The 27,483-nt window shown below is 41.8% G+C and overlaps 1 protein-coding gene across 1 annotated transcript; it reads right to left on the bottom strand.

Annotated features, from left to right (window-relative positions):
* Positions 1-14,733: 14,733 nt before the first annotated feature.
* Positions 14,734-27,251, bottom strand: LOC102058274 (ALF transcription elongation factor 3). The gene is made up of 7 exons (XM_055702739.1): positions 27,198-27,251; positions 25,197-25,333; positions 23,116-23,187; positions 20,695-20,788; positions 16,536-16,585; positions 16,185-16,399; positions 14,734-14,855 (listed from the first exon to the last, which is right to left on the bottom strand). The coding sequence occupies exons 1-7, from the start codon at positions 27,249-27,251 to the stop codon at positions 14,734-14,736; spliced, it is 744 nt and encodes a 247-aa protein (XP_055558714.1).
* Positions 27,252-27,483: the final 232 nt, after the last annotated feature.

The raw sequence follows: 27,483 nt of genomic DNA, 5'->3' as shown, positions 1-27,483 counted from the left end.
GAGTTCTGTGAGACTGACCTAAAGCAGCAAGACAAGACAAAATAATTTTTTTTCTGTACACCTCATTCACTGACTTTAAGCTTAAATCCTCCACTCTTGCAGTGGTTTAACTCAAACAACAGAGGATACCTTGTTTTGATTAGAAACCATTAGCTCAAGCTAGATAACAGGACCTAAGCCTAGATCCTTAAATCCCTCCCCAGTGAAAATTTATGTTCTGACGAAGAAAGAGCAAATTATGTCTGCTCCATCTAAACCTTTCTGAAGCTCTTACTCCATGCAGTGTCACGAAGAGAGCCGTAAAAACAATCCACTGAGTCCAGCTTGTCCAGGTTGCAGCCACTTGCCAAAACAGATGACACCGGGCTTATTGTTTTGTGTCCTTGAAATTTAAGGGGCTTTTATCACTTTTGACTTCCTCTCTTTTCAGTTTATTAGTGAGTTTAGTACGTTAGTAAGAACTACTCTACTGAGCACATCAAAGGACCATTTAGCCTAATGATTTTTTTTCTGGCTGCTGCCCATGTGACATGTGCAAGAATGGAGGTGAGGATGGAGTGCACACACTGTGCTGGTACGTATCCCAGGCACTTAGCAGAGGGAATGCTGCGGCTGGTGCTGGGACTGTGAAGCCTGTTTTGGGATTGTGAGTTTCTACTGGTTTGATTTTCTACAGTTGTTTTCCAAACACCAGTATTACAAATAAGTACTTGGTCACAACGTGCAGCTTGGGAGTAGGGTCTCTCTGTGAGAGAGGTCCTATTTATGTTAAGAAAGGTTTGCTTGCAGATTGTAACAAATAACCTGCTGTACAGACCTGCAAAAAACCCTGGAACTATTGCCTCCTGTCTCACTCATTTCCTAAAAGGTTTGCTCAGTGCACTGAAGAATGCCTGTAGGAACATCGTTTGCCTAAATCTGAGTGGAAGGGCTTGTCTGGGTGCTGGTGCTTTAGAAGGGCCTGGATTTTATTGCCCTGCTCAGGCACTGCTAGTTGCCTGGATCCAGGAGCTCTTCCCTCAAGTGAAGGTTCATCCAAGTCATCCAGATCCATCCACATAGTGCATAGGGTGGCCTGGGGCCTGACCCAGGGTTTTGTACTCTGTTTGGGTCCAAGCGCCTAAAATGATGTGACTTGTTACAATGCCTAAACCCTTAACTAGCCATAGCTGCAGAAGCTTGCTTCGAGTACTTTCTGAGAAGCATGCTAGCAGTGAGAGGGCTGGTGTTATCTGTCAAGGCAATCTTTCACAGATGGCTTTTCAAAATGGATATACTCCTTGTGCTTAGTGTCCATTCTCTGTGCTTTACCTGGAAGGATTTGTAAATCGTAAGCTGTCCGTAGCACTGCAGGACTGAGACATTCTTTACGGGAAACAGGAAAGAAAAAGAAAAAGAAAGATCTGTGTCTGTAAGTTTGGATTCTCCATTATTTTAAACTGCATGTAGATGTATATGCTACCAAGTCATAGTTCTCAACATACGTAACCTTAGCTTCTTCTAGCTGATTTGTAATACTGGTGTTTGAAACGTGACTACAGAAAATCAAATTAGTAGAAACTCACACCGTCAGGAATTGCATAAATGGTCCTAGGAGATACTATAACAGTATAACAGTACATCTCTACTGGTTTGTAATTCCTTATAGTACAGGAGATTTCAAGCTAATAATCCCTACCCAGACAGTTGGGTAGCCTGGTTGTTATTTTAAGAAACACCCACACATGCTGCTGGTTCCTATTCTTACATTAAAGAAAACATAAGAGTCACATTATTATGAATGTGGGCTTGGTGCAAATGCGAACGGATCATGAAGGGGTCCACATTTTAACAGTGCTTGTTGCAATGTTTTCTTTTGTGTTTCGTCTGTGGGCTTGCTTGTCTTAGTGAATGAGATCACAGCCTGTTTTATTTCAGAATGGCAAATACTACTGTCTATACATACTTTCCTCAAATTCAGAGCAGAAACTCCCTTAAAATGCAAAGTTTCCCTATAATTTTTTTCCCCCCTTTCTTTCAGTACACATATTCCACTTCAGGTTTTGCACTTTCTTTTTTTCTGTTTGGCTTTGCAGTCAGCTTTGATACCATTCAAAGTCAAGCTCTGGGACAGAACTTTTAGCAAACAGCGGTCCAAGAGCTATGGTTAATTCTTCATTGCTCTGTGTCTTTAAATCAAGATTGGTGCCTTAATAAAAGGTTAGGCTTCTCTTCATCAAGTTATTAGCCTTTCATAAAGGAATCCCTTGATGAAATGTTATGGCCTGTGTTTTCCTTCAAAGTAAGACTAGATCATCATAATGGGCCCTCCAGGTCTTCAGCTCAGTGGTGCCTGATTTCTTTCCTGACCTTGAATTACGCTGAGAAGAGGAGGTTTTTGAGGAATAAGTCAGTAAGTAAAATTCTGCATGAATTTTTGCAGGATTACCAGCAAACCACTGAGGCGTTCAGGGAGCGAGGCAGTGCTGAAGCAAGCAGGTCCAACCTAGAGGAAGTTAATGAAGCTGTGTGTGGTGTGTGGGACTGAACCGGCACTGGTGTGGGAGATAGCAGTGGGCTCACTCAGAGCCTGGGTGGTCTCGGAAACCCAGCTACATGTAACTGTCCCTCCGGTGCGTGGCGTGTCAGCTCCTCAGCTGCTGCAGGCAATGCCTGGGGAAGCTGTCCCCGTCCTTTGATGACAGCAGTGCCTGGGGAGACCATTCATTGCCTGTTCTCCTGTCCCAACAGGAGACCCCTGGCAGTGATGGGGAGCAGCACTGTCCTGTGCTCATCATGAGTCATGGCACTTCGTAAGCCACAACTTGTTCCTGAAATACATTCCTGACCTCAGCAGCAAAAGCTCTCCGTTTGTGTCCGTCAGTATGTGCTGGTTACAGTCCATGAAAGGCACACGTTTGTGTATGGTGGTGAGTCACAAAAGGGCAGATCATTTTTTTGGAAGCTCATTTCTTCTGGCCTGCCCCTGAGATGTTCAGCCAGAACCTGCCCTGGCTGTCAGATGCTGATTGGGAAAACATGATTTCCCCAATAAGAAGTAGGAAAACATCCAGCCTCCAACTCCCCAGGTATTGATCGAGCAGAAAAGAACCACCAGAAGCTACCACTTGCAAAATGGTCATGTTAAACTGGCAGCATTTGGGCCCAAAAAAGCATTCTGGAATAAATACTTCTGAGAGATGGCAATCCTGTGTGGGAAGAAACTGTAGGAATTGGGAAATAATTGGGGAACAATGTTTGTGTGTGTGAACAGGGGAAGACAGAATGGAGAGTGACTTGGTACTTGTATTTCTTAGTGGTTTTGTCATAATACTGGCCCATAAATTGTGAACTGCTGCTCTGCAGCTGCTGAGATCGTGGTTCTCTTGACACTACTTACAGATGTTAGTGGTCTTAGGGTAAGGGGGCTTGTCTTCTATGCTTAAATAAAGAAAACCGTGGCTTGGTTATGAGCTCATCCAGTGCCTCACTAAAAAGTAGCAGTGACTTTCTTCTCCTTCCCCCAGAGCTGCCTCTTTTCACATCTTTGGTTCTGTCAGACACCCCAGTTAAATCCCGTGCCTTGTTAATGATGCTTTAATGAGCTAGCCTTTTCTCCTTCTTTGTGCAAAGGTTTCAAACGAGCTCACCCGTGAAGGAAGTGTGGAGAAGGGTAGGTGGCTTAGGCAGGAGCACAGGCGATTGCGATGGGACCTGAAAGCCGTAACACAACCCCAGGCATTTTTTCCCCTCAGAAAAAGGTTTAAGAAAGAGACAGATGAGGCGTAATTGAGACAGAAGGATGTTGATTTCATGGTTTATTGTCACATTAAAAAAGTAATCTTACTGATGAATTAATATTTGCTTTTTAATATAAAAGTGCTTATTCTTACAAATCCTTAAGGCTCATTCTGTTACATTACAGTAGGATTTTTCACCATCCCAGAAACTGTGCTACATGAGTTTTATATGAACCGTGGACATAGCAAAATCTCCAAACAGTAAAACAAATCATTAATAATTTCATTGCCTTTGTATGCACTAACCTGTTTAATTGTGTAACATAATTTAACATGAAAACAAACACAAGCAAAATTTTCTTGTCTTTTCTAGTTTCACTCGGAACTGATCCCCAAAAGATTTCCATCTTGATTGAGCGAATGGAACAAATACAATTGATTTTGAATCGCAGATTTTCACTTGTCTAGCAAAAAAGAAGGAATGAGACAGAGGAGCATTACAGGTGTAGTGTTTACCCTATGTTTCTTACTAAAGAGAAAAGGAATGACTACAAAGCACAAGTACTGTTCATATGTGATATATTTATTTTTGTAATGTCCCTCTGTTGTACTTTTGCTTAGGTAAAGTTCCCACTGAAGCCAATGTGAGTTTTGCCTGAGGGAGGAATAAGACCAGGGCTCCCATGGGCAATATTTTAGATTAAGTAGTTTATTATTTTTTTGTCTCACAATGGAAGAATGAAATAGGTGAAAGTTACTAAAGCTCTTGTTTGTATTGATCACAAGTGGAATATGATTTCTGGCATATACTATGATACACAGATAAAAGATACCATATTTATTTTTAATTATAATCAGAGCTATATTAGTTGGATGGGCAGTGAATTTGCTATTTCTACTTAAATTTTAGATATCTATTTACTGTAAAGAGCAATACTTTTTTTTTCAATATTTGGGTCAAAATGCAGTAACTAAAAAAATACCTAATGCAAAAGATAAAAATAATTTAAAGTATTCTGGAGCAAGGGGGGAAATGCTAACCAATCTAATAAATAAGGCAATTTAAAGCATTTGTGACTGCTACTGTGATATATGTACATACTTTACAGCATAAATTACTGTACAGAATACTCCGTTTATTAACCTGTGTAAACAATATTGCCTGCTGTATGGGGACATATTGTGGGATTATGGTCAGTGGGAAGATAAACCACTACAGCTTTGGCTGGGTGGGGGAAGCCTCAGGTAACACGTCCTCGGAGAGAAACACCAGTGATGTTTTATGAGCTGCAAATAAAGCCACCCTGACTCAAATAATTTTACAAAAAATCTGCTGACGTTTGTTGCTATAAATGAAATACTTAAATGCATCTCTGTGGTTTGTTACAAAAATAATTCTGGTCATAAGCTGATCTTTACATACCTCATATGGCCAAGGACCCTCACTTATAAGTTCACTGCATGAAAAGGGGAGGTGGGGGAGTCACGACACACCAGTATCCCGCCATGCCACCATCTGCATGGCCAGTGTGCCCATTAAGAGGATGGGTGGTGGCTGGACCCTACACTGGACCACTGCATTGCCTCTTCAGCCACCAGTGCTACGTGCAGCATGGGAAATGGGGAGGGAATTAGGACTACTGTGATAATTGCAACTGGCTGGAGAAGTAAGGACAAATTTAAGCATCCTGTTGGTTTGGGTGCCCTATACTGTCTGCCCCACCTGTTTGTTTCCCTCACCCACCCACAGCATGGTTTGGTTTTGGCTTCTGCATGGTGACAACTCCATGGAAGACAGTCTCCGTTGGATGCCTACTGCAACATGGCCCTGGTCAGCCGACACCACTGCAGTCCAGCTTCCCGTTACGCCCAGGATATATAATATGCTCAGGATGGCAGGGAGCTGCCGTAAGCAGGAAGTGTGTGTGTGTGTATGCAGCCATGATTTGTTACACCAGTTGTTGTCTCCATCTGCCGTGGCCAGCATGGGGTGATGTCCCCGCGCAAGAGAACCAGGGGTGAGACTCGAGCTGCCTGGAGAGCAGCTCTCACACCACCTGGCTCCTCTGCTTTAACTTCTGCTCTTTCTGGTGCCGCCTGTGGAAAGAGATAGCTTCCAATGGCACGGCAAGCACACCTTCATCTGGCTGCTCTGAACCGGTCAACACAGCACCGCTCCTTCTGCCTCCACCGACAGCAAGGGACACTGCCTGGCCAGCCCTAGGAGCTGCTATGAGGCTGCGGGGCTGCAGGTGGGCCACGAGCTTTAGGTGGTCCTGAGTGGCCTATAGGCTGTTCATCATGGATAAAATTGCCATTTTCATATAATGAATTGAAAAATGCTGTTGAATTTCCATAAAAAAGAGTAATATTGGCCTCGTGGGCTCACAGCCAATCTCGTCTCTTTTACCATCTACAGAAAAACTGTTTCTTCTGTTTAAAGGAAGACAGTTCTACTTCCAGACAAAATATGGAAAAAGTGCCTGTGAGGGTTTAGTAAACTGCAGAATATATTTTCTTGATATTTCAGTAATCTTAATAGAAGAAAGGTGCACATTCAGTCCTCAAGGAACTACTTACTTCTTTGGATTTGGGCCCAGTGAATTAGAAAGTGGGCAAGAGATGATCCAGGTCTAAAACGTATGCTTTAAACATCTCAGAAATAAATGTGTTTACTACATACCTATTTTCCTGCATATCTGCTCCCTCCCAATGTGATCTCAGCCCCATCCTGCATCAGTGCATCCTAAGTTATTTACCAATTTCAGCAGGCACTCCTGTTAGCAACAGGTAAAACTGTAAACCTGGGGTGGGATTTATAGCACCTCTATATCTGAGCTCATCACCTAACTCCTCTTTGTAGCCAGTGGACAGAAACAAGTACTTCTGGGGTGTGATTCATTGTCCTTATTTTTGACCTTCAATGCAAGATGAGGTGAACCCCAATTTCTATGTTTAAACCAGGACATTTTTGCTCTTCCCATTCCACCTTCTCTTGCTATTTAATCCCAGCAAATTGTTACGAGGCTGATTGTGTGTCCTCAAAGGTGCTCGCACAGGTGTGAGACCACCAGTTCCCGCTGGTTCTACTGCAGGCCCATTAAGTGGCAATGCTCATTCAAGCAGATCAGTAACACAACGTCAGACAATGGTGCTGGGCCAGGAGATGCTGCTATAACCCCTCCAGCTACACTCCTGTTTCCCATGGGATATTTGAGTCACCAGCACCAAGGGCTTTTGGACCCAGATTACTGGTCTCTTCCTTCTGACACAGAGAAGAAAAGCTGGTCAGAAATTGTGCATGGGTCATCAGCACTCACTGTCTCTTCCTCAGGAGAAAAATGAACTCTTTCGCTAGGAATAATGGCAGAAGGTGGGTGCCAGTCCCACAGGTGAGGTGGGAATGAGAAGAAAGCAGAAAGGTCCTGAGATGTTTGGAGCAGCCTTGCACTGCCCCCCATCTTTTTTCCTGTGAGTAATTTCAGTTCTACCTTGTCCTGCATGTCCTAAGCCAGGGTGGGAGATGGGGTTGAGAAAGAAAATATCTGTAACTGCAGGAAGAGCTGACTGTGGGGCCAGGAAGGCAAAATGAAAGGCTGAGGAAATAAACAATGAATTGATCATGACACTAGTTAGCTATGTGTGAATTGCTGGGGAAAGCCAGAAGTCTTCATCTTCCCATATAGCACCTTATGCAAATGGGAGATGGACTTGTTTGTCATGACTGAGGGCAGACCCCCAAAGTGACCCTGACATTCAGAGGGACCTTGACAGACATGAGTTGAGGACCCGTGTGAACCTGATGAGGTTCAACAAGGCCAAGTGCAAGGTCCTGCGCCTGGATTGGGCCAGGTATCGATACTGATACAGGTGGAGGATGTACTGATTGAGGACAGCCCTGTGGAGAAGGCCTTGGGGGTACTGTTGGATGAAAGGCTGGACATGAGCCATCAATGTGTGCTTGCCAGCCCAGAAAGCCAACAGTATCCTGGGCTGCATCAAAAGCAGCGTGGCCAGAAGGTCGAGGGACGTAATTCTGCCCCTCTGCTCTGCTCTGGTGAGACCCCACCTGCAGTGCTGCATCCAGCTCTGGGGTCCTCAGCACAGGAGAGACATGGACCTGTTGGAGAGGGTCCAGAGGAGGGCAATGAAAATTGTCAAAGGGCTGGAACAACATCTCCTATGAAGAAAGGCTGAGAGAGTTGGGGTTGTTCAGCCTGGAGGAGAAGGCTCCAGGAAGACCTAGTTGCAGCCTTTCAATACTTGAAGGGGGCTTATAAGAAAGGCAGAGAAAGACTTTTTACTAGGTCTGTGTGACCTAGTGACAGGACAAGGGGCAAGAGTTTTCACCTGGAAGAGGGTACATTTAGACTGGACATGAGGAAGATTTTTTTACAAGGAGGATGGTGAGGCACTGGAACAGGTTGCCCAGAGAAGCTGTGGATGCCTCATCATTGGAAGCATTCAAGGCCAGGCTGGATGGGGCTCTGAGCAACCTGGTCTAGTGAAAGATGTCCCTGCCCATGGCAGGGGGATTGGACTAGATGACCTTTCAAGGTCACTTCCAACCCAACCCATTCTCTGATTCTGTTAAATCTAAACTGCAAATGAAAATATCCTGTTCCAATACAAACATTTTCCGAAACAGAAGTGAGAGAAAGACTAAGGGTCTGTCCTTTGGTAAATGTTATCTACATCTAGTTTGTTCCTGCAGGAAGTGTTTCCTTTCATGTCTGTTAACAGGCTGAGAACTCCATATCTAAGAAAGCCAAGTGGAGGAGAAAAGGATAAGTAGTGCTAAGGAAGGAAGGATTTGTTAGTACTGCCTGAATAACACGAACAGCAATAGAAACATTTTGTTGATTGACTGGTGTTCAATCCTTGGTGAAGTGCTTTATTGATGACTTCTAGAGGTAATGTGTCAGAACAGAGCTGGGACTTTGACCTGGGGATGCTGGCTAATGATGGTGTGACCTGGGAAGTAACTCCCTAAACATTCTGCTCCCAACATATCTGACTTCCCAGCTCAGATACTGGCAATATGCATCACAAACAGACACATATTTTGTTATGAGAGAGACTTTTTTTTAAATGTTTGTTAAGCAACTAGTCCTCTCTGCAATGCACCATCCCAAAAGAAAATTTTCATTGATTTGAAATTATTTGAAGCTGGATTTGGAATAACAAATGCTTTGGATACTTCTGAGGCTGTTAGGAGAAACGCACTTGGTACGACCAGGGAGGCAAATTTCTTTCACAGAAATACAAAGTGGCTCAAAGATATAAAAAAAATTGAAATTCTTAGGATGGCTGCACAGCTCTTGGTTAACCTGCACTGTTTGCCCCATTATGTACTGTTGTAATTCTTGCTCTCTACCAGGATCGAAGTTATAGATACTCTGGGAATGGCAATTCCACCTAGGCTGTGACTCCCCTCAGTGCTAAGTACAAGTTTTATATACTCTGGTGCTTACATCAAGAGCTTACATGGTATTTAAGGATTTTGAGGGTCTTGTAGCTCTTGACTCAGGGGTGAAATTCATCCAGTGTACTTAGCAGTTTTTTCCCTAGCTCTTCTACAGCACTTTCCTTCTGAGGATACAAAGTGATTTGCAAACATTAATTAATTCTCATAAAGCCCTATGAGGCAGATAAGTGTTAAGTATCCCTGTGTTAGTACATATGAGAAACATGAGACCTGAGTGCCTTATGATCCATGCTGTTCTCTATATTCACTTCCAAAAAGGAATACGTGCCTTGGGACAGAGGAAATCCCCGTTTTTTCGTCATTCTGTTGTTTTCCTTAGACCCTCTGGAGTCCTTCAAGGGCAGCAGGGGTAAGGCTGGGATTCAAGCTACAGCATGTGAGATTCAAGCTACACAGATTGGAACCGAGAGGGAGCCTTGCTCTAGTTGCTGCTGGCTTTGTGGGGGAAAGCAAGTCCCTTTATGCAACCTGTGGGTTACTTGCTCCATGCTGCGGCACCCTGTTTGAGAGGCAGAGGAACTGAAGAAATAGCCGCAGCTGAATCCCACAGTGTCCCACCACTGTGGAAAACCACAGTCTTTTGAAAGAATGGTGGAGCCCTGGATGCTCCAAATATTAGTGTTTTTCTTCTATGTAACTCTGGTGAGGTAAGCACAAACAGGGCCTAAAATGACTTTCCCAGTTTGTTAATTAACCTTAAGAACAATTTCCAGCATGGCAACCAGTAACACCAGAAATAGAGTTTTGGCCTTATTGAGGGCAAATGGCAGCCTTATGAGAGACGTTAAAGTAGCCAAATTTTCATGCTAACAGTATTGGGTGAGGGTCATTGGTTTCCAGTTTTCGAGGCAGACTAGACATAAGATCATTTAAATGCTTTTCTGAATGCATTCTGACAAATTTGTCCATAGTTACAAGCCTTTCCAGCCCTTGGTGCACAGCACATAAGCTAATATAACAGTTATAATTATGATAGTGATCAGGCCTTTTTAAGACATGAAAATCAGACTAATTCTCTAGTTTCAAACACAATGAGTTCAAATATGTGATATAAATGCTAACAAAAAGATACCAAAATGAGAGGCATGTTATGTCTGTGCCAGCCAAACTTCTATTGTTACCTTAACAAGTCCATATTCTTCAGGCATTGTTTGTATTTCTATTGTGCCAGGAGATTTTATTCCTTAGTTTGAGGATTCTCCCTGAATGGGGGAGGGAAATGTTGCTGTTGGTGTGAAAAAGAAACATTTCTTTCTGACATATTAAGAGGATTATGTAAAGGCAAGGCATATTGCAGAAGGAGATGTTCTTAATATAGCTTTTACCATGCACCCATGGCCCTCCAGAAAATTTAGGAGAGTTAAAAAACCTATTGCTTTGACAATCTTTTCATTTTAAAAAAATCCTCTTGTAAAAAGATCAAGGAATTAATTCACTGTTATTTATATAAAATTCAACCTTTCCTGCTTAAAGTCATGAATCATTTAATGTCACATCTGCAAGTATATCTGAAGCAGATGCCATTAATCCAAATCATTTCACAAATTCCATTTTCATTTGGATTAAAACCTACAACTAAGTCAGTGAATAGTATATACTATATATGTGTTAAGGCTGGTGATTACTAAAGTCTCTTGGGTAGATGAACTGAGCACAGATTAGCCAGGTCTAAGTAGATGTCCTCATCTAGCCAAAAAAAAAGTTAACCTGACATTTCAGTGATTTAGATTTGAATCAGTAGCATGAAAAATGGTCGAACATTTGTATTACAAAGGAGATACTATGGCACAGTCCCAAAGGTGCATTTCTTATAAATTAATTAGTTACACAAATTATTTTGATAACAGTTACTGCACTTCTGAGGTGATATGGCTGCTCGGTGATGAGTACTTGATGATCAATGGTAGGCACTAGTAATAGCCTTCATGCTGAGTGACTTTTATTACTATTTAGATTTACAGTATATACATATGTGTTTGTATCTACACTTAGGGCTTGATCTTCTTAACCTCCTTTACCTAAGGTCCTCTGCTCACTATAATCTCTTCCTTTGGAACCCTGTAATATTTGGATGAAATGAATAGGCAAAAAAGGGGTTGGGGTATCCTGCCATGTGACAGGGAGGACCATGCTTGGCTTTTGGTCACACTTGAACCTCTGCATATGCTTTGTTCTTACCTGTCACTCATGCCGCTGTGAAATACTATAAAGGATTAAGGCCAAGGGGTCTGTATGTTCCTGCTGCCTGTGAGGATCCTATAGGCTGCTTTACCAACGCTGTCTGATTGAGAAGCCTCTGTTTGTAAGCAAACCTCTCCCTCCAGGCATAATCCTTCCGGATTTGTACAGAATGACTTCTTACTTTCCCAACACGAACCTGAACATTGCTATGGTGTAAAGAAGCCTGCATGTTCCAGGACTTTTACAGCAGATTAAAACAAGTCAGTATCTTTCATGGAACTCTGAAGGACAGTTTCCTCTGGTGCCATCCAGAACACACAGAGCATCTTTGACTCATGATGAAGTGCCTAAGACTGTTCAGGTTCTTAAGGTGGAGCATATGAATAACTGGACTAGATCTAAATGCCACATGCACTTTTCCAGACCAGACTCTAAGAAGATGAAATGAAGTATTGTCACGATGCCACATTCGTTTATCTAAACAGCAGCAACCATATACAGCAAATAGTCTGCACAAAAGAGTATTCTAAATAACCTCACCAAAATAGTATAGCTGCAAGAAACCTGATGGGGAGAAGGCCAAAACCTCTAATCCATTTATGTGTCTAGTTGGTTTAAGTGCCTGCTATTTCATCCTGTTACGTCACCAGAAGTTAAGGCTCAGTGTTCTCATCAGACACACAGATGATGCCAGCACAAAAAATAAAAACCAGTGTGTTTTTCCATGGAAGCAATGGGTATTTTAGCTGGAATAATTCGATATGAGAACAATGCGCAAGAAATGACAATCATCTACAAGAGATTCTTAGTACTTGGAAATGTTACATCAGGACAGCATTAATTCTTGCATTTCTTTGAAGTTTCTTGACATATTACATCCATACAAAGAGTTCATTGTGATTAAGAAAAATACCCCGATCTAGTAAAATAAACATGCTTCAGAGTTCCATATTTGAAACTCAAATGCCACATGTCCAATAAACTAAACTCCATTTAAGGCAAGTAATCACTTCTAAAATTTCTCAACATTAAATAGCAGTAAGGGCTCCCAACCCCCAGACTTATCTGAAGATAAACATCATAGGCACTGTCAAAGAAAACAGAAGCTAATCTAACTGGAATTTCACTTTCCTGATCTGAGGAGAAATACCACAGTACCTTCATATGGTATTCAAGCAGCTGACAGAATCCGTTGCTACTAGTCTAGTAAATCATGACAGACATCCACAGCTGGAGATCAGGCAAGTCATAAACAGAAAGGCACCGATCAAGTTCTCCACAATACTTGTGACCAAACAAATTTTGTTCCTTCTGGGGTGGGTAGCAGCCAGAGTTAAGAGCAATGGGAGGATTTGGAGGATGTGTGTTTTGTCATTTAAAGGCAGGTCCGTGTTCACTCTTAAAGCTAGCCACACTGCAGCACTCACGTCCATGCTAAGAACTGACCACAGCCTGAGCTCAGGACTTCTCTTTGAGGGGAAGTATCTGAGCATGAATGAGTACCTAAGTATCGGATGGCTTGGGGCTGAGCAGCTCCTCAGTAGCTACGCTGCTGAGCTGCTTCAAATGGGGTGAATGCTCTGAGTCAGAGCAATACCTGGAGGTATGGTACGCAGTCTCAACAAAAAAACATGCAGATATGTGGGGCTAAGTGTGCTCTCAAGCCCACTCATTACCACAGGGTACAGTCTGTGTTAACAAAGATGTTTTACTGAGAAAACGTGCCACATTGTTTGGTATCTTTTTTTTTCAAAATGGAGCTCTTAAAAAATGGTGGAGGAAAAAAAGGCAGCAGGGACCAATCAATCAATATCAGTGGCTAATTCTGCTTCTATTTTCTATTGAAAGAGACTTTTGTACTCACATTTCCTTAATATGTAAGTAAATTAGACTAGAAAACAACAATCAAAGGCTTCAGCCAGTGACTCGGACAAGAACAATCCATTGAAAGTCACCAGAGCTGCTGACTTGAGTAAAGGCTGCAAATCTGATTGCAAAAAAAAAAAAAAATATTTCCAATACAGAAAAGGAAAACTAAGTGTGTGAAAACCACTGAAAATGAACAAAAATGCATGGAATGATATGCACAGTTGATATGAACTGGCCTTGACCTCAGCTGACCCAGATTAAACTCCAATTATTGTGGGATTAATTCTTCTGGCATGAAAAAACACAGCTTGTCAACAGGAACTGAAAACATCCCATAAATCAAGAAACGTTAAAGCCTAGTTGAGGATTATGCATGAAGAGTGAGAGGATTATGATAGGAAACAGTTCTTAGCCTGATGAGCAGCAAACTCAGCTTCCTAGATAAAGGAAATTGCATGTAATGCTCCCATACAGCCTAGAAGAAAATACTGCAAGCTTCTGCTAGATGAAAAAGATATGAAAGTCAAATCTGTGGGATGAAGCCTTCCCATGCAAAGCCAACAACTGTTACAGATATATCCTGGTCTCTGTGTGTATGCAGCTGAAATTAACACATTTTCTTGACTAAGTAGATTGAAGTTTGCCATTTTTTTTCACCAATTATCTATTTACTGTCAGTAACAGAATGCAATTTCCCACCATCTCTTTTAAGTTCTTGCTATCAGCAAATCTGTTTTCAGGCTTTTTGCTTGATACTGTAGGTTATACTGTTGGTGAGGAGCTGAACAAGAGGTAAAGTTATTTAAAAAGACAGGAGATAAAGGAATGCATGCAATTTGTTGAAACTTACTGCACGTGAAGGAATGCCGTCTTTCTCCAACTTAATGCAGACTACACAACTCCTCTGTGCCCCAGTGGGGAAGTAACAGGGAGATGGCACATTCGTATGGAAAATTCTGTGATGCGTCCATGCTTGCAGTAAAAGTTCTCCATGTTTATGATTTGCCTTCGTTCATTCCAATTCAGGAAAGCCCTTGTGTATGTGCTTAAGCTCTGCTGAAATCAACAGGATTTCATTACAAGCTTAAAGTTAAGAATCTGTTGAGTGCTTTCCTGAACAGGGATCTGTGCTTATTGCACTTGGTTCAATCAACCCATGAGATTTTGGTTTCTGAGTTTTTCAGTACAAGAATAGAAAGGGTATGTTTTGTGCATTAAGATCAGTTCTTTCCAGTATTTCTAATGTATGAAAATGTTTGGAGAGTGGTATAGAACAATTAATCCTGAAGAGACATCATTGTATACTGTATATATGCACACATACATGTCTACGTTCAGAAAAATTTTGCTCAGTATTGAAGAAATATTCACCTTTGTTTGGATCAATGCTGTGGTTGACTATTTCTGTAGCACAGTGTCCAGAATAACTGAATTATCCATGAAAGGAATACTGTCCATGTGAATGGCACACAGTCATTATGACAAGTGAGCGCTATTCCGCACCCAGTGAAGTCCTTGTTGAGTATACTGAACTAAATGCTCCATACTGCTGTGCAAAGTGATAGGTCCCATCAATGCATCCAGGTCATTAAAAAAATCTACAGAAATAAAAAAGATTCAGCATCAGAAGAGTGAAGCTGTATTTGCCACCCTTTAATAGATTTTATTCTCTTACAAATTGAGTCAAGCTGAACATTTCATAGGAATGAACGTTTAGTGCTGGTGAGATTAATTTTAAAGCCCTGTGGTTTATGATCTTACAGGCTGACGCACAACAATTTTCTTTTTAAAGAACAAAACAGTGAGTTCTTTGGCTTTGCTTTTCATTAATTTCCATTGAGTCTTGATAAAGCAAACAGATGCTCGGCAAGATTTATTTTTAGATTAAGGACAACTTAAATCAAAAAGTCTACACATAAGTGTCTAGCTGTACATATGCTAGACATTTAAACTACCATGACAGAGAAACAAAGGCCTGTACAACATGGTCCACCCAGCCTAAGGAAACTAACCACTAGGGATTTAATTCAGTTGCCTACTTAGAGGGATGTAGCGCCCATTTGAGATGCTCTTAGGCAGTTGATACGTATAGTCTGAACTGGCAGATCTAACACAGGATGTACAGGAGGCTTCTAGAGTGGCAGTGTAGGTAAGGATGCCTCAAATGGCATTTGGCAGCTATGGTTAGGCAACTGAATTGTATCCCCGCCTCCCCTTCAGGGTGAACTGAACAGCTGTCTGAACTCTGCTGTTTGTATTGAACAAAGCTCTATCAGCTGCAGTGAGCCCCCACAACTCATACATACGCACCTACACTTAGGTGTCCTCATTTTGATTTGAATCCTGCCCCCGCCTTAAATACAGAAATTAACCTGAAAACCAAGGAATACTTTACCATCAACTCAGATGCCGAGGCGATTGCTTATGGAAACCAGTTCAGCTGAGAGAAGTTTTCTCTGAAGAGAGAGTGAGGCCCCTCATTCCCATCTGTGTCTGCTCAGATGGGGGGAGGGCCAGGGGCTGTTCATTCCTTCTGCAGAAAGGAAGGGTGCTCCTGCTTTTTGACTTGGTCTGGATAAGTGCATCACATCCAGCTCCACGACTTTGGGGAGTAGGAAGCTGCCTTGCTTCCCACAAACCTTTCTCTCCAGAATGACACAGATGGCAGTGAATGCTGCCCACAGCTATGCCTGTGACCTGTCTGTCACCAGTCCTGACCAGCCAAATAAAGAAAAAAATCAAATGCTTCTGAGACAGCTATCAAAATTGCTGGTGTGGGCCATTTTGGAACAGACTAGGAGCAGACTGAAGAAAAAATCACCTCTGCAGTCCTACCTTGCAGTCAGGATTCCTGCCAAAATAGTTATTTTCCTGATCAAAATCATGTGACAGTCTTCTGCAATAGTCCATTGCCTTGACTCACTCACCTCTGTTTTCCTTGGCCAGGTTATCAGCCATCTCCCAGTAGTCATAGCTGTGCAGGATGCTGTTGGTGATACTGACGTGGTTGGCAGCCATCTGATGAATGCGCTGCGGGATGCTGATGATAGGAGATGGAGAAGGGGCCCCTGTGCTCCCCTGGGAACCCACAGAGCTGACTGGAGAAGGGCTAGGGGACATGGGTGATGGAGTTCCTGTGCTCCTGGAAACAGATGTCAATACAGTTACTTAAAAGGTGTTGGAATTAAAAACATGAGACAATCAGAACACACTGTAGGTAAGAAAACACAATTTTCTGTACATACTGCCAATCTGATGTAAGTTTCTGTGTGACTTACTTTCCACTGGCACCCCAAGGAGACGGATTCTGGGCAGCTTTTGATGAATTCTGTGAAGGAAAAAGTATTTAACAATGCATATAATTTATATAAGACTACAAAATGAAGAACATTAAACAGTATAAAAGTAAAGAAAATTAAAGAAAAATTTGCATAGATACAAGTATTCAAGTCTCATGATGTAATAAACCCACTCAGCCTAGTTTGGTGCTGTGATGAAGCAATGCTGCAGCACAGACACAAATCACAGTCTATTAAACACACTGGGATGGGGGCCAATTAGGAAAACATGTTAGCTGAAATGGAAACTTTTCCCAGAAATCCTAGGCGTTCAGAAGAAATTGCTGCCAGAACTCTGTGAAGTTTAGGCTGGAATCTCTTGTGATAGAGAAAACAAGGTTTTCCTCCCACTCTCCTGCCCTCAAAGACAGATGTCATTTCCCTAGGACCTGCAAGGCTCTGCAAGTCTGCTCAGCCTGGCTGACCACAGGGATGCGAATCTGAGTTTCCCTCAGCTGAGATGGGTGTTTCAAGCACCAGGCTCAAGATTCTCTTTCACAATTGCTCCTCTTGGAGCTGTTCGCCTCAATCTGAATATGGCAGCATTCACAGGATCAGAGACTGCCCTTGTAGGCTGGTGATTTTTTCTAGCTGAAGGGTTCCCCAGAAGTCCCTGGAAGGGGACATTAGATCATTTAATGTGATCTCTTGTATACCTGTGGTCATTAAGACTCTCCATGGTGCACTGTGCTTAGGCTAAGGAATTTCATTGCTTGAGGAAAGACTACCTTGTACAAGCACTATGTTTACAGAGCAGGAGAAATTCAGGTGTCTGCAATGATGGAAACTGAAAGGCTAAAATGATTCTAGTAGTTAATCTGCAAGAACTGGTGGGAATTTACCGGCAGGTTCCTGCCCATTTGACCTGTGGAAAAACTCCTCCCCTATCCCAAGTGCAGTGGCTGATTTAATCCTGGGCCTATGAGAAAGAAGGATGTGAAAACCAGAAGTCTGAGAAACAAAACTTCTCTAGGCCGTGCCATCCACAGCCTCATATTCAGCAATGGCCAGTCTCTGATTCTTTAGAAGAAAGCGACCTCCTCACATTCTCCCCTGAAACCATACAAGCAGGTAATTGTGAGCTGAGAACAACCTTCCCTTCTGGACAACCACAGGAGACCGATGAAGTCCTGCAGCTCAGGATCTGTCTATGGATATTATTGAAATGCAAGGCTGCAGGTGTTGCAAGCTGCAGGAGTTAAAAACATTAACAGCAGTACAAAACCTCTCGCTCTCCCATGGCTTAGGAAGGAAAAAAAGATAAAAAAGGGGCTTCAGAGCTTCATGGATTTAAAGGCCAGGAGTAATCCCCCAGGACACTCAGTCTGTAATTTCCCTTTGCCACCAGTCATGGAACTTTTACCAGAAGCTAAATTACATTAAAAATGTATTTTATTTTACTCTTTTTAAAAAGGATAGCTAGTAATATATAAATCCTAAGACACTATTTATCCTCCTTGTTCTCCTGTGTCCTGTTCTAACGTTTAGCAGGCCTCTCAGTTAGAAAAAACAGATTCTGTTTCAGGGTTTCAAGATTGAATTTTCTTAACTTCAGTACTAGCTTTTGGATTTTGTTGGTCCAATGTCAGAAAAACTGCATGTTGCCTGGTACTATCAGCTCTATTTCCATATACACAATGATCACATCCTCTCTTAACCTGTTCTGCAGTAAACTGGACACATCTCCTGAGACTCTCTTCAAAAATCTTGTTTTCTTAGTTTTGATGTGTTCTCTGAACTGCCTCTTGTGTTCCCACATCCTTCATGTGCACACCAACACTGGCTGTATTTTAGCAGTGATCACGTCAGTGTTGTACGTGCCCTGGCATTCTTCCTACCTTTTGGCACTGGGCCTTCTACATCCCAGGTAAGTGGTATGAAAAATAAGCCTTGCAGTGTAACAAAGGGGCCTCTTCCTTCAGTTTCTTTTTTTTTTCCCCCTTCTTTTTGTTTTTAGCAGGAAGGGCTAAGGTGTGAAAGGAAAAAAATGAAAAGCTCTTACCATCCTAAACAGAACCAGCCTGGGAATCCTCGACATTTGTTCCTCTTACAGAACAGTTTCTTTTTTTCCCTTTTCTTTTCTGATCTGTCTCAACTACTGGCCTTCATTTTTCTAGTGTAATGGAAACTGAGTACATGTTATATACTTACAGAGTTGGAGGCAGGAAAATATTAAAATCAAAGTGGAGTCAGGGATACTTCTGCTATAAATGTAACTAGCCTCTGCCTTACTTCACAACTTTCCATACCTTTTTTCTCAAGTTTTAGGTGTATTGCTCCAGCTTCCTCTCAGTTCTGCACCAGAAAGGTGGGGGTAGGGATTTGAAAGAGCGTAATGTTGTAAGAGACCACCTCTTATCCAACTCTGCTTACCCATTCTCCTGGTTTCTTTATGCTCTCAAATGTGTCTGTCCCTTGAATATCTGTGGCTTATTTTGCAGTATTTTTTTTATAATGGAAATAAAATACTTAAAAGGAGATTTAAATAATCATTTTTTCTTTTCTAAAAGAAATGTGTCTAATTTTCCCTGCAAATGTGTGTGACGAGGTTTAAAATCTTTCTTTGATTGATAATATATGTGGAAGTTCTTAATGCAGTCAGCATTTCACGTCACTTGGTTTTGAAAGCTTTTAGATACCAAATATGAAATGAGTGGAGAATTGGCTTGTTTTCCACAGAAAATTATAGAAAATGGATTTTTTCCCCATTTTTACTTTCAAAGGTGAGAATACTTTCTAATGTGAAACTACGCTATCATTATATCAGCAGGAGCTCTGCAAAAAAACAAGCTCATCTTGACTACAGCAGAGTGTAAGTCCATTTTACGTTTACTGTGAAACAGTTTCTGTCTGCTAGTACGAGACATTTTACATGGTTGAGAGCCTGACCATCCTGTTCTTAATGCAGGTATTCTCTGAACTGGTAAAGAAAAATAAAGTACTGTAATAGGCACATATTTCTTTCCCCTGAAATCAAGTCATTGTTAGAGAAACATAACGTGTTGAATTATATATTGCTAAAATTTTAGAAGCAATTACAATGACTTCAATTTCAGTTTGACAATAACGGATCTGTCAATTTCCTTCACTGTCTTCATGTGTTCAGAATCCGGTCATGAGCATTTGTGCTTGTATTTGATTTTTTTTTTTATTAACAAAATGTCGAAGGATGGATGTTTTTCATTTCAAGGTACCTCCTTCTGCAAAAAAAGCCCCAACAGATGTGTTCAGAGGCAAACAGCTGTTCAGGTCCCCAAAATAGGTTGTCTTAAAGAACTTGTATGCTTTTTTTTTTTTTTTAATTAGAATGATAAAGGCTAATTTTGTGTTTGTAAATCAAATGCTGGACTGACTGACTCCTAGGTGAGCTCCACCTGTTTTGTTCTTGAGATACTTCCCAAGGAAAGGTTGCCTGTCAAGTAAAATACGTTAAAATACTTTTAATGACTTCCTTATTCCTGTCTTAGTCATAATAACCAGGGTTTGGACCTAGAAGAGACTGGAGAACAGAAGCAGTAGCAGGTGAAGCAAAGTGGGAAGGGTGAACCAGCAGTGCTGTGTCAGTCACATGGCAGGTGGTTTGGTTGCCATCTGATGCTTTTGTACAGCTCCCACTGAAGTCAGTGTAGGCTGTTTGCCAGTTCCTTGGGTAAGAAGGTCCCACTGCACTAGCCTCCCTGTTGATGCTAAGTGGAAGCCCTGCAGCTGATGACTGATCTAGATCAAAGTCTTCAACTCACAGGTAGCCTAGTGGGAAGTGTAATCCTGGAGAGGATTCTTAGAGCAAAATCTGCAAAACCTATTTGCCACAGAGCTAGACAGCACTAGCCAATTGACCAAGAATAACCTGAAAATACCTGTTTGTTAGTACAATAAATTTCTTATCCTTTGTGAGGGGACGTGGTGTGTATTTTGCAAAGAGGAGGCCTAGTGAAGACAACAGAACTGACTAGACACCAGGTGTTGCCATGGGAGTCTGTGGTAAAACCCTACTGTCTACTCAGGGAAAGACCTAAGCCCAGCACAGCTGCTGTTTTAGTAAGATGCTGTATTTCCTATAATGACATACTGATCTAAAAATATGCCATAAAGAATGTACCTTGAAATACTCAATAAGAGCTTTTGAATACTTGACTGCATGGTCTCTCTTGAGTCGGAACATCCTCCAGTACAGAAGGGCCAGGCAGCGGTAACTAGAACAAAAAGCAAAGCAGAAGGTAAAGTGTGTCCCCTGAAAAGAAATCCCAATGAATTATCTTAAATTCTTAAACTAACACAGACTGAAAGGCTGACAGCACATTTCTGACAGTTTTTATTACCATTTTTTTACAGTACTTCACACTTTGCCGTGGATTCATGAGCAAGGCTAGGTATTGCAGCCAGGACGGGTCACACTGACAGCTGCTACCAGTGAGGTACTAAACAAATTATACTCAGAAAGGTTTCCACGTTTGGGTACCCAGGCCTTGACTCTGACTTGAAGCCTGCACACTTGACCAAAGGCCTCTCCCATGAAAAGGTCATTACAGGCCTGGAACACAGCACACACATTTTTTTGTATTTCTTTTTGTAAATGCAAAGGCAGTCTTTTGGGGTGCCTGTAAAATGAACTAGATTTACAATGGGTGTATTTTGTGTACACGCAGTGGTGTCTTCCAGCAGCTGGAGATGGCTGGGAAACCTCAGACTTGCCCAGATTTCACTGGCCAAACTCCTCTGTGGGAAGCCAGAATGGAGATTGTGTTGGAGCCTGGAGGCCAGAGGGAACCAGCAGCTGGCTGAAAACCTCAACGTGCTGTACTGGAACTGTCTGCTCCCATGGTCCTCATTAGTCTGCAGAGTGCCACGCACCTTCAGTGTTATGTAATTAAATAAGAGTAATAGCTATTAACTATAATTATACTTCACAATAACTGATAAGCAGCATTCAGGGGACACAAACTCTTTGCTATTGGCTTTAGGTGTACCGGTCTATTTTCTGAACCAAGAATCACCACCCCAGCAAGCTTTTTGACTGGCAAGTGTGGGATTGCCCCACAATAACACAGTTTTTGAAGCAAAAATCTGTTGTGTTTTGCTTTTCCTTTGGCAGCAGAGGCCTTATTTTTAAAAGCAGTATTTAGTCTCAGAGCCGAACTGAAGCACCAGAAGGTGCTTTGAGTTTGGGAGCGCAGAGCGCTCCCCATCTCCCCGTGCCCAGGAGCTGCCCAGACCTCAGCAGCCCCCTCGAATTAGCAAATTGCTCTTGGAAAAAAAATCCCAGCCAGGGTTTCTCAGCCCGTTTGCCTCGGGTCCTGAAAGCAGACGGTGAATTTCTGCCTTTGGCCGCTGGAGGGCAGTCTCTCCCTAGGAGAAGCGGAGCGGGGCGCGCCGGCTGCCTGGCAGCCTGCCCGGCGGGCGCTGGGAACAGCCGGGGGATGCGGTGGCCTCGCAGCCACCATAACTCTCACTCTGTCACCTTCACAGGTACAGCACATATGCAAATGGTGTCAGCTCATCTGCTCGCTGGCAGACGGTGAGTTAAGATTGCTATTCATCGCCCAGAGAAGGCACCGTCTGCTTTCCCTCTCGCTGACCTTTCTGCTGAAACAGATGCAGCAGCTCCGTGAATTTGGATGTGGTTCCGCACACACCGAAGCGCTCTGACAGTTCTGAGCAACCCTTCGTAATATGGCTTTATTTTTTTTTTTACCGTTCTTTAGTCATTTTCCCACCTAAGCGTTTTTAAAGCAGTTGCCATTAACGCATTCTGTGCTCCTCCCGATGGCACAGCAAACCAGTGACAAAGAAAGGGCATTTAAAAAGAAAATGCATCTCGATATTTTCTTCTTTTTTATACAAATGATTAATTAGGAGTCCTTATTTATGGAGGCTAAAGATGCATTTAATTTGGATTTTTAACAGATGGTTAATAGATGTTAAAAACACACTTGCTGATTGTAAATGTCCACTTACTGAGAATCAGTAACCACATAATAGGTATTTTATGTATTAACTACATAGGTATTAAATTAAAATTTGATTTAATAACATTTTAGTATTTTACTAGCAATCAGCAATCATCCTATAGAATCTAAGGTGCGTGCATATATAGCTAGAAATCTCAATTTAGAAGGTACTCCAAAAGCCTTAATTATCACCATCACCATATCTCCCTTCATATAATGTAAATATAACTTATGATTATTGAGCCTAAAATGTCAGCCACAAAAGAAATTACCGAGCTATTGGTACAAAAGTATATCAGTCATAAAAACAACAAACCATCAGGCATTTAAAAATTAATTACGCTGACATACCATAGCTGACCTGTCACAGCCAATAAGTATGAATTGCTTATTTACAGAGACAGAATGCAGACCTGCTACAGCGATACAAGGGCTGGGCCTTCCCAGAGCACAAAGTATTCTCTTAATTTCAATAGACAACATAATCCTATCTGGCTGCATCCAGCATCTGATTTTCAAGAACTGGCTTGCTGCAGAAAAGAAGCCTTTTGAGGAATTCTTGATCTACTAACCATAATGCTGCCAGCTGTTTGTCTTCTGGTGTGGCGCTGGGGCCTGAGTGGGTTTTTAGTCTCACTGCATACCTTTAGCAAAAGGAAAAAATCCAATGTGAGTTAACTGAGACAGCTTTATATCACTGGTCAGAGAGCTAAGCTGGCCCGTGCCATTTAATCTGCCCCCTTATACATATTTGCTCAAGTTACCAGACATATATGTGCTTTTTCTGGTTGTGTTTCAGAGCTCTTTTGCCATTAGCAGTGCCTCCCGGCACCTTTTTAAACAGCAGTAACTCCCTTGAACATCCTCCAGTCCAGAGGGGAGCCTAGCTGCTGAGGTGATGCTGTCCTACCGAAATAACCTCTGCTGCTGTGGAGACCTGGTTACAGAGTTCACAGAGAAAGGCTTTCACAGCGTTTGAAGGCAGACAGCCTGCCTTGAAGCTGGTGCTGCCCTCACCCTGCCAGCTCTGAGTGTGTCTACCCAGATTTGCTCCTCCAAGCAGAGCACAGCAGAGTGGGAAACATGTGGCTCAGAGCTATTTTTGCTCATATGACATTACATTCAAATGCTATAAATATTAAACATCCACAGAGGTAGCACTGCTGTTTCAAGAGTGTATGTGCTATGCAATCACAAATTAGTTTCTGTAAATCTCAGCTTCCAGCTGAATACCTGAACAATGGATAAGGTTAGGACAACACACAGCACTTCCAGGCTCGTTACCAGAAAATACCTGTTCTCCATAATTAGCTGCTTGTGTTTTTTCTTATCTTTACTTTCAAACTTTAATTCTGGTGTCTGTGCAAAGATTTGGTATGAACATTTTGTTTCAACAGGCATACCTAGCAAACCACTTATTTTTCTGAGCTGCGGTAAGTGAGATCAACAGCAATTCACACTAACACACAACCACAGCTACACACATTATTGAAAGCTATGGATCTGCAAGCAAAATTCATTTCCAAAGTTAGGACCATACGTTTACTACTATGCAAAAAGATGGGGCAGGCAAAGAAAGAGCTTTCTACCATTTGGAAAAAAGAAGGGAAGAATTGCAGAGACAGAATGTACTATACTCTCTTACTGAAAAAAAAATAAAATCTGTTTAATAACCTTCCAGTTAGAAAGCTGGCCTCAATCCACGAAATGCATGAGAAGACAGCCTTAAGTGGAATAAAATGCCAATGGAATTGTTAACATGAAAGAAAATCTTCACATCAACACTAAGTCCAAAAGAATGCAATTGTTTTAGAAGCTTTGCTTCATTATCAGTACGATTAAAAATTAAAATGTTTTACTTTCTATAAACTTAGTCCTGATGAAAATTGTGTGATTGATTGTCCTGAGGAATGATGCCACGGTCACTGACAGTGCAGCTTTCTCTGCTAGTGTGGCTGGGCGGGCTGGCTGTCTTGTGGAGAGGGTCACTGAGCTGCTGGAATGATTTTGACCTTTGTTTTTCTCTATTGTCACTGTCACTAATGTTAACTGTTAGCACCAACGGTAACAGAGAAAAGGACTTAAGAGTAAAACTTTCTTCATAGGGACTGCGGGTGGGTCTGAATTCTAGACTGTCCTGTTTGGAGAACTGTGAAGGTGCCCAAATGCAGGGGCAGCATTAGTGTGAGCTGGACTGCTTTTGTGAGCCCATTTGCTACAGTAGGAGGATATACACCAAATGGACCTTGAGTGTCCATTTTTCTATCACTGCTCACATCTTCTTTCGGGTAACCTTAAAACTGCAGTCTTAAACATGTTACAACATTTTGCAAACTACCACTCCATTATGAATGTTTTGGTATTATATATTATTATTTTTCTCTTTTGAGTAGCATGGGACTTATATCATGAAATGAAGTAATTTGCAACTCAAGTAATATGAAAAGCTTTGGGGTTCTTTTTTGCATTCTACATAGTTTCCCGATTTAATTTCCATAGAAATCACAGATAATACATACACATCACATATGACTGACCAGGCACTTGGGAGGACATCACTTCCTGCCTTTTACTCTATCTAGGAAATTATGTGATAATGTAGATAAGCATGTTTGCACAGAGTAACCCCTGAGGTCATCTCCTCCCTTCCTACCTGATGAGTTCAACTGTTTCTGAATACATTGTGTAAGGGGATTTAGATTCCATTGGGCCTTGTTCCATTGCATTTCCACACTCAATAAATGATAGTGCTGCTTCTGCATAATTCAGTGCCTTTCCAAACTTTTCCACCTAGAGGGAAAAAAATAAGGACACAGAGAAATAGTGTAATCATCAAGTTATGGTTACATTTTCCTCAACATAAACTGTAAACTTGCCAGAAGTTGGTATATCTTCATAATCATGATTTTTCCTAAGAAAAAGCTAAAACCCCTCAAACCCTGTGCATCAGTGAAAAATCATAAGGTACAGAAAGTAGAGCGTAAAAAGGCTATGAGATGTTATTTGGTCCACATCTTTGTCCAAAGAACAATCAACTCTGCCTAGGACATTCCTGACAGATGTTTATCAGAGCTTCCTTCCAGTGCTGGAAATCCCACAAACTCTTCAGGCCTTTCGTTCCAGCTTTCATTAAGAAGGGTTTCACACATCTTTGCAAATATAGTTTTCATCGCTTAGCAAAGAAAGGTAATGATTATCTTGACACAAGGGAATGAGAATTAAATACTTTGACTACTCTTATTCAAAGGCTCATGTCTGTTCTTATGTCTTCTTTATCCCTGCTATTTTCAGCACTGCTTGACCATACTCTTCTCTTGGCAGGAATTTGTTTTCTATATCCTCCTCCTATTTCAGGGACTGCTCTGCTCCCTCAGCTTTTTCTGCCATCGTCCTTCCTTGTCCCATTTTTTTTTTCTTTTTTCCAGTACTTTTTGACTCTCTGTGTACTTGTGTACTTATATGGATATATATGCATATATATACTTTCAGTGATGGTGTATATGCAAATGTGCACATAATGTTCATATGTGTACACTTACATACCACTTATCTGCCCTCAGAATTTCATTTTCGATGTGGACAGAGATGAATCATACTAATACCTCTCTGTTCTGACTTCTCTTTCCTTCAATCAGAACTCCTGCGGTACATAAAGCCCGTTAATGGAGTGGATGCATTTGGTTGAAATCTGATGCACACAGTGAAAGGTTAATGGACCTTATTCTTTTCCAAGGGATAAAGATTTTAAATAGTAACTTTGGAATGGCACACTGGCTTCAATCTATTTTAGGTTCTTATACGACTCCCATTGCGATCATATGGGAGAACTTCACAAACTTTTTATTATATTTCTTTCCCTGACGCTCTTGTGCAGGTGGAAGTGCTATTACCCCAGTTTCACAGCTGGGGGACTAAGGAGCAGAGAGACTTAGAGTAATTTTCAGGCTGCTCACTCTAAGTGCCTATGTTAGGTATTGCAGCACCGAAGTAGGAGGTATCCAGGCCAGCAAGGTGATTCAAAGAGCCTTGGAGGCACTTTGGAAATATGGCAATTCCTCCAGGATCCCTACATATTCAAGGAGAGAAAGGAAGTACCTGCAAGGGGAGATTCATGAGGTGTAAGTAAGGTGCTGGTCCACTGTGCAGGGAAGCAGAATGCGAAGAATATTTCAATCACCTAGTACTGATGGGAGGCTATTTAAACTGTGCCTAAGAGACTTTCATGCAGGAAACTTGTGGCACAGCAGAGAATAATGCTTGCACCTCCTGTTTCTTGGGAGTCTACCATAAAAACATTTCAGGCTAAGAATTTCCTTTGCATATTAAGTGATCTTTTCCATTCTGTTTAAAGCAACACACTAAAATGCACCATTTATACTGCTCTGCAATATTTTCTGATTTAAGACTCACTTTAGAGTAATATGGAACTGAATAAACCATGGAAATTTGCGCTAATAAACTCAGGTAGAGTGTAAAACTCAGTGTTAGTGTCCTAAATTAAGGGCCTGCTTCTGCTTCCTTGGCCTTTTTACATTCTGCACAGCTGAGAGAAAGAGGTGAAGGAACAGAGGCTCTGAGCTACCTTTCTTATTTCCTGCTGCTCTGACAACGAAGTGTGTCAGACAGAGCAAGGCAGGACTGCAGCTACTCCCACCTGCAAGATAGCCATATTGATGCAGGGTCCCATTCCATTTATCGCGTCTGCCATCCCAGAGGCCTAATGTTTTTAAGGCTGTGCTAGCTTATTCATAGAGCTGAACAAACGTAGCCTTGGAGAAAGCTGAGAGATGGCTAAGCGGAGCTCTTCTGGAGCACTGCATAATTTGTTGCACCCATTTGTTTGGGATGACAAGCGTCTCTTTAATTCTCCATACAATGCTGGATTCCCCTTTTTCTTGCTGGCCACATTTTTAGACAGGTCAAAGCCACGGACAAGAATC

This window comes from Falco cherrug, chromosome 2 (genome assembly GCF_023634085.1).
Source record: "Falco cherrug isolate bFalChe1 chromosome 2, bFalChe1.pri, whole genome shotgun sequence".
Taxonomy (NCBI): Eukaryota; Metazoa; Chordata; class Aves; order Falconiformes; family Falconidae; genus Falco; species Falco cherrug.
The sequence above is the reverse complement of the archived record's forward strand: the minus strand, read 5'-3'. Positions and strand labels throughout refer to the sequence as shown.

Bases quoted from the DNA above. Each gene is read 5' to 3' on its own strand.
- LOC102058274 (XM_055702739.1), bottom strand. From the start codon at position 27,251: ATGGCAGACGCGATAAATGGAATGGGACCCTGCATCAATATGGCTATC. The intron at 20,789-23,115 runs GTTAGTAGATCA...TTTTTGTTCTAG, and splicing joins AAACAGCTGGCAGCATTATG to TTACCGCTGCCTGGCCCTTC. The intron at 16,400-16,535 runs GTAAGTCACACA...ATCTGTTTCCAG, and splicing joins CCTTGGGGTGCCAGTGGAAA to GAGCACAGGAACTCCATCAC.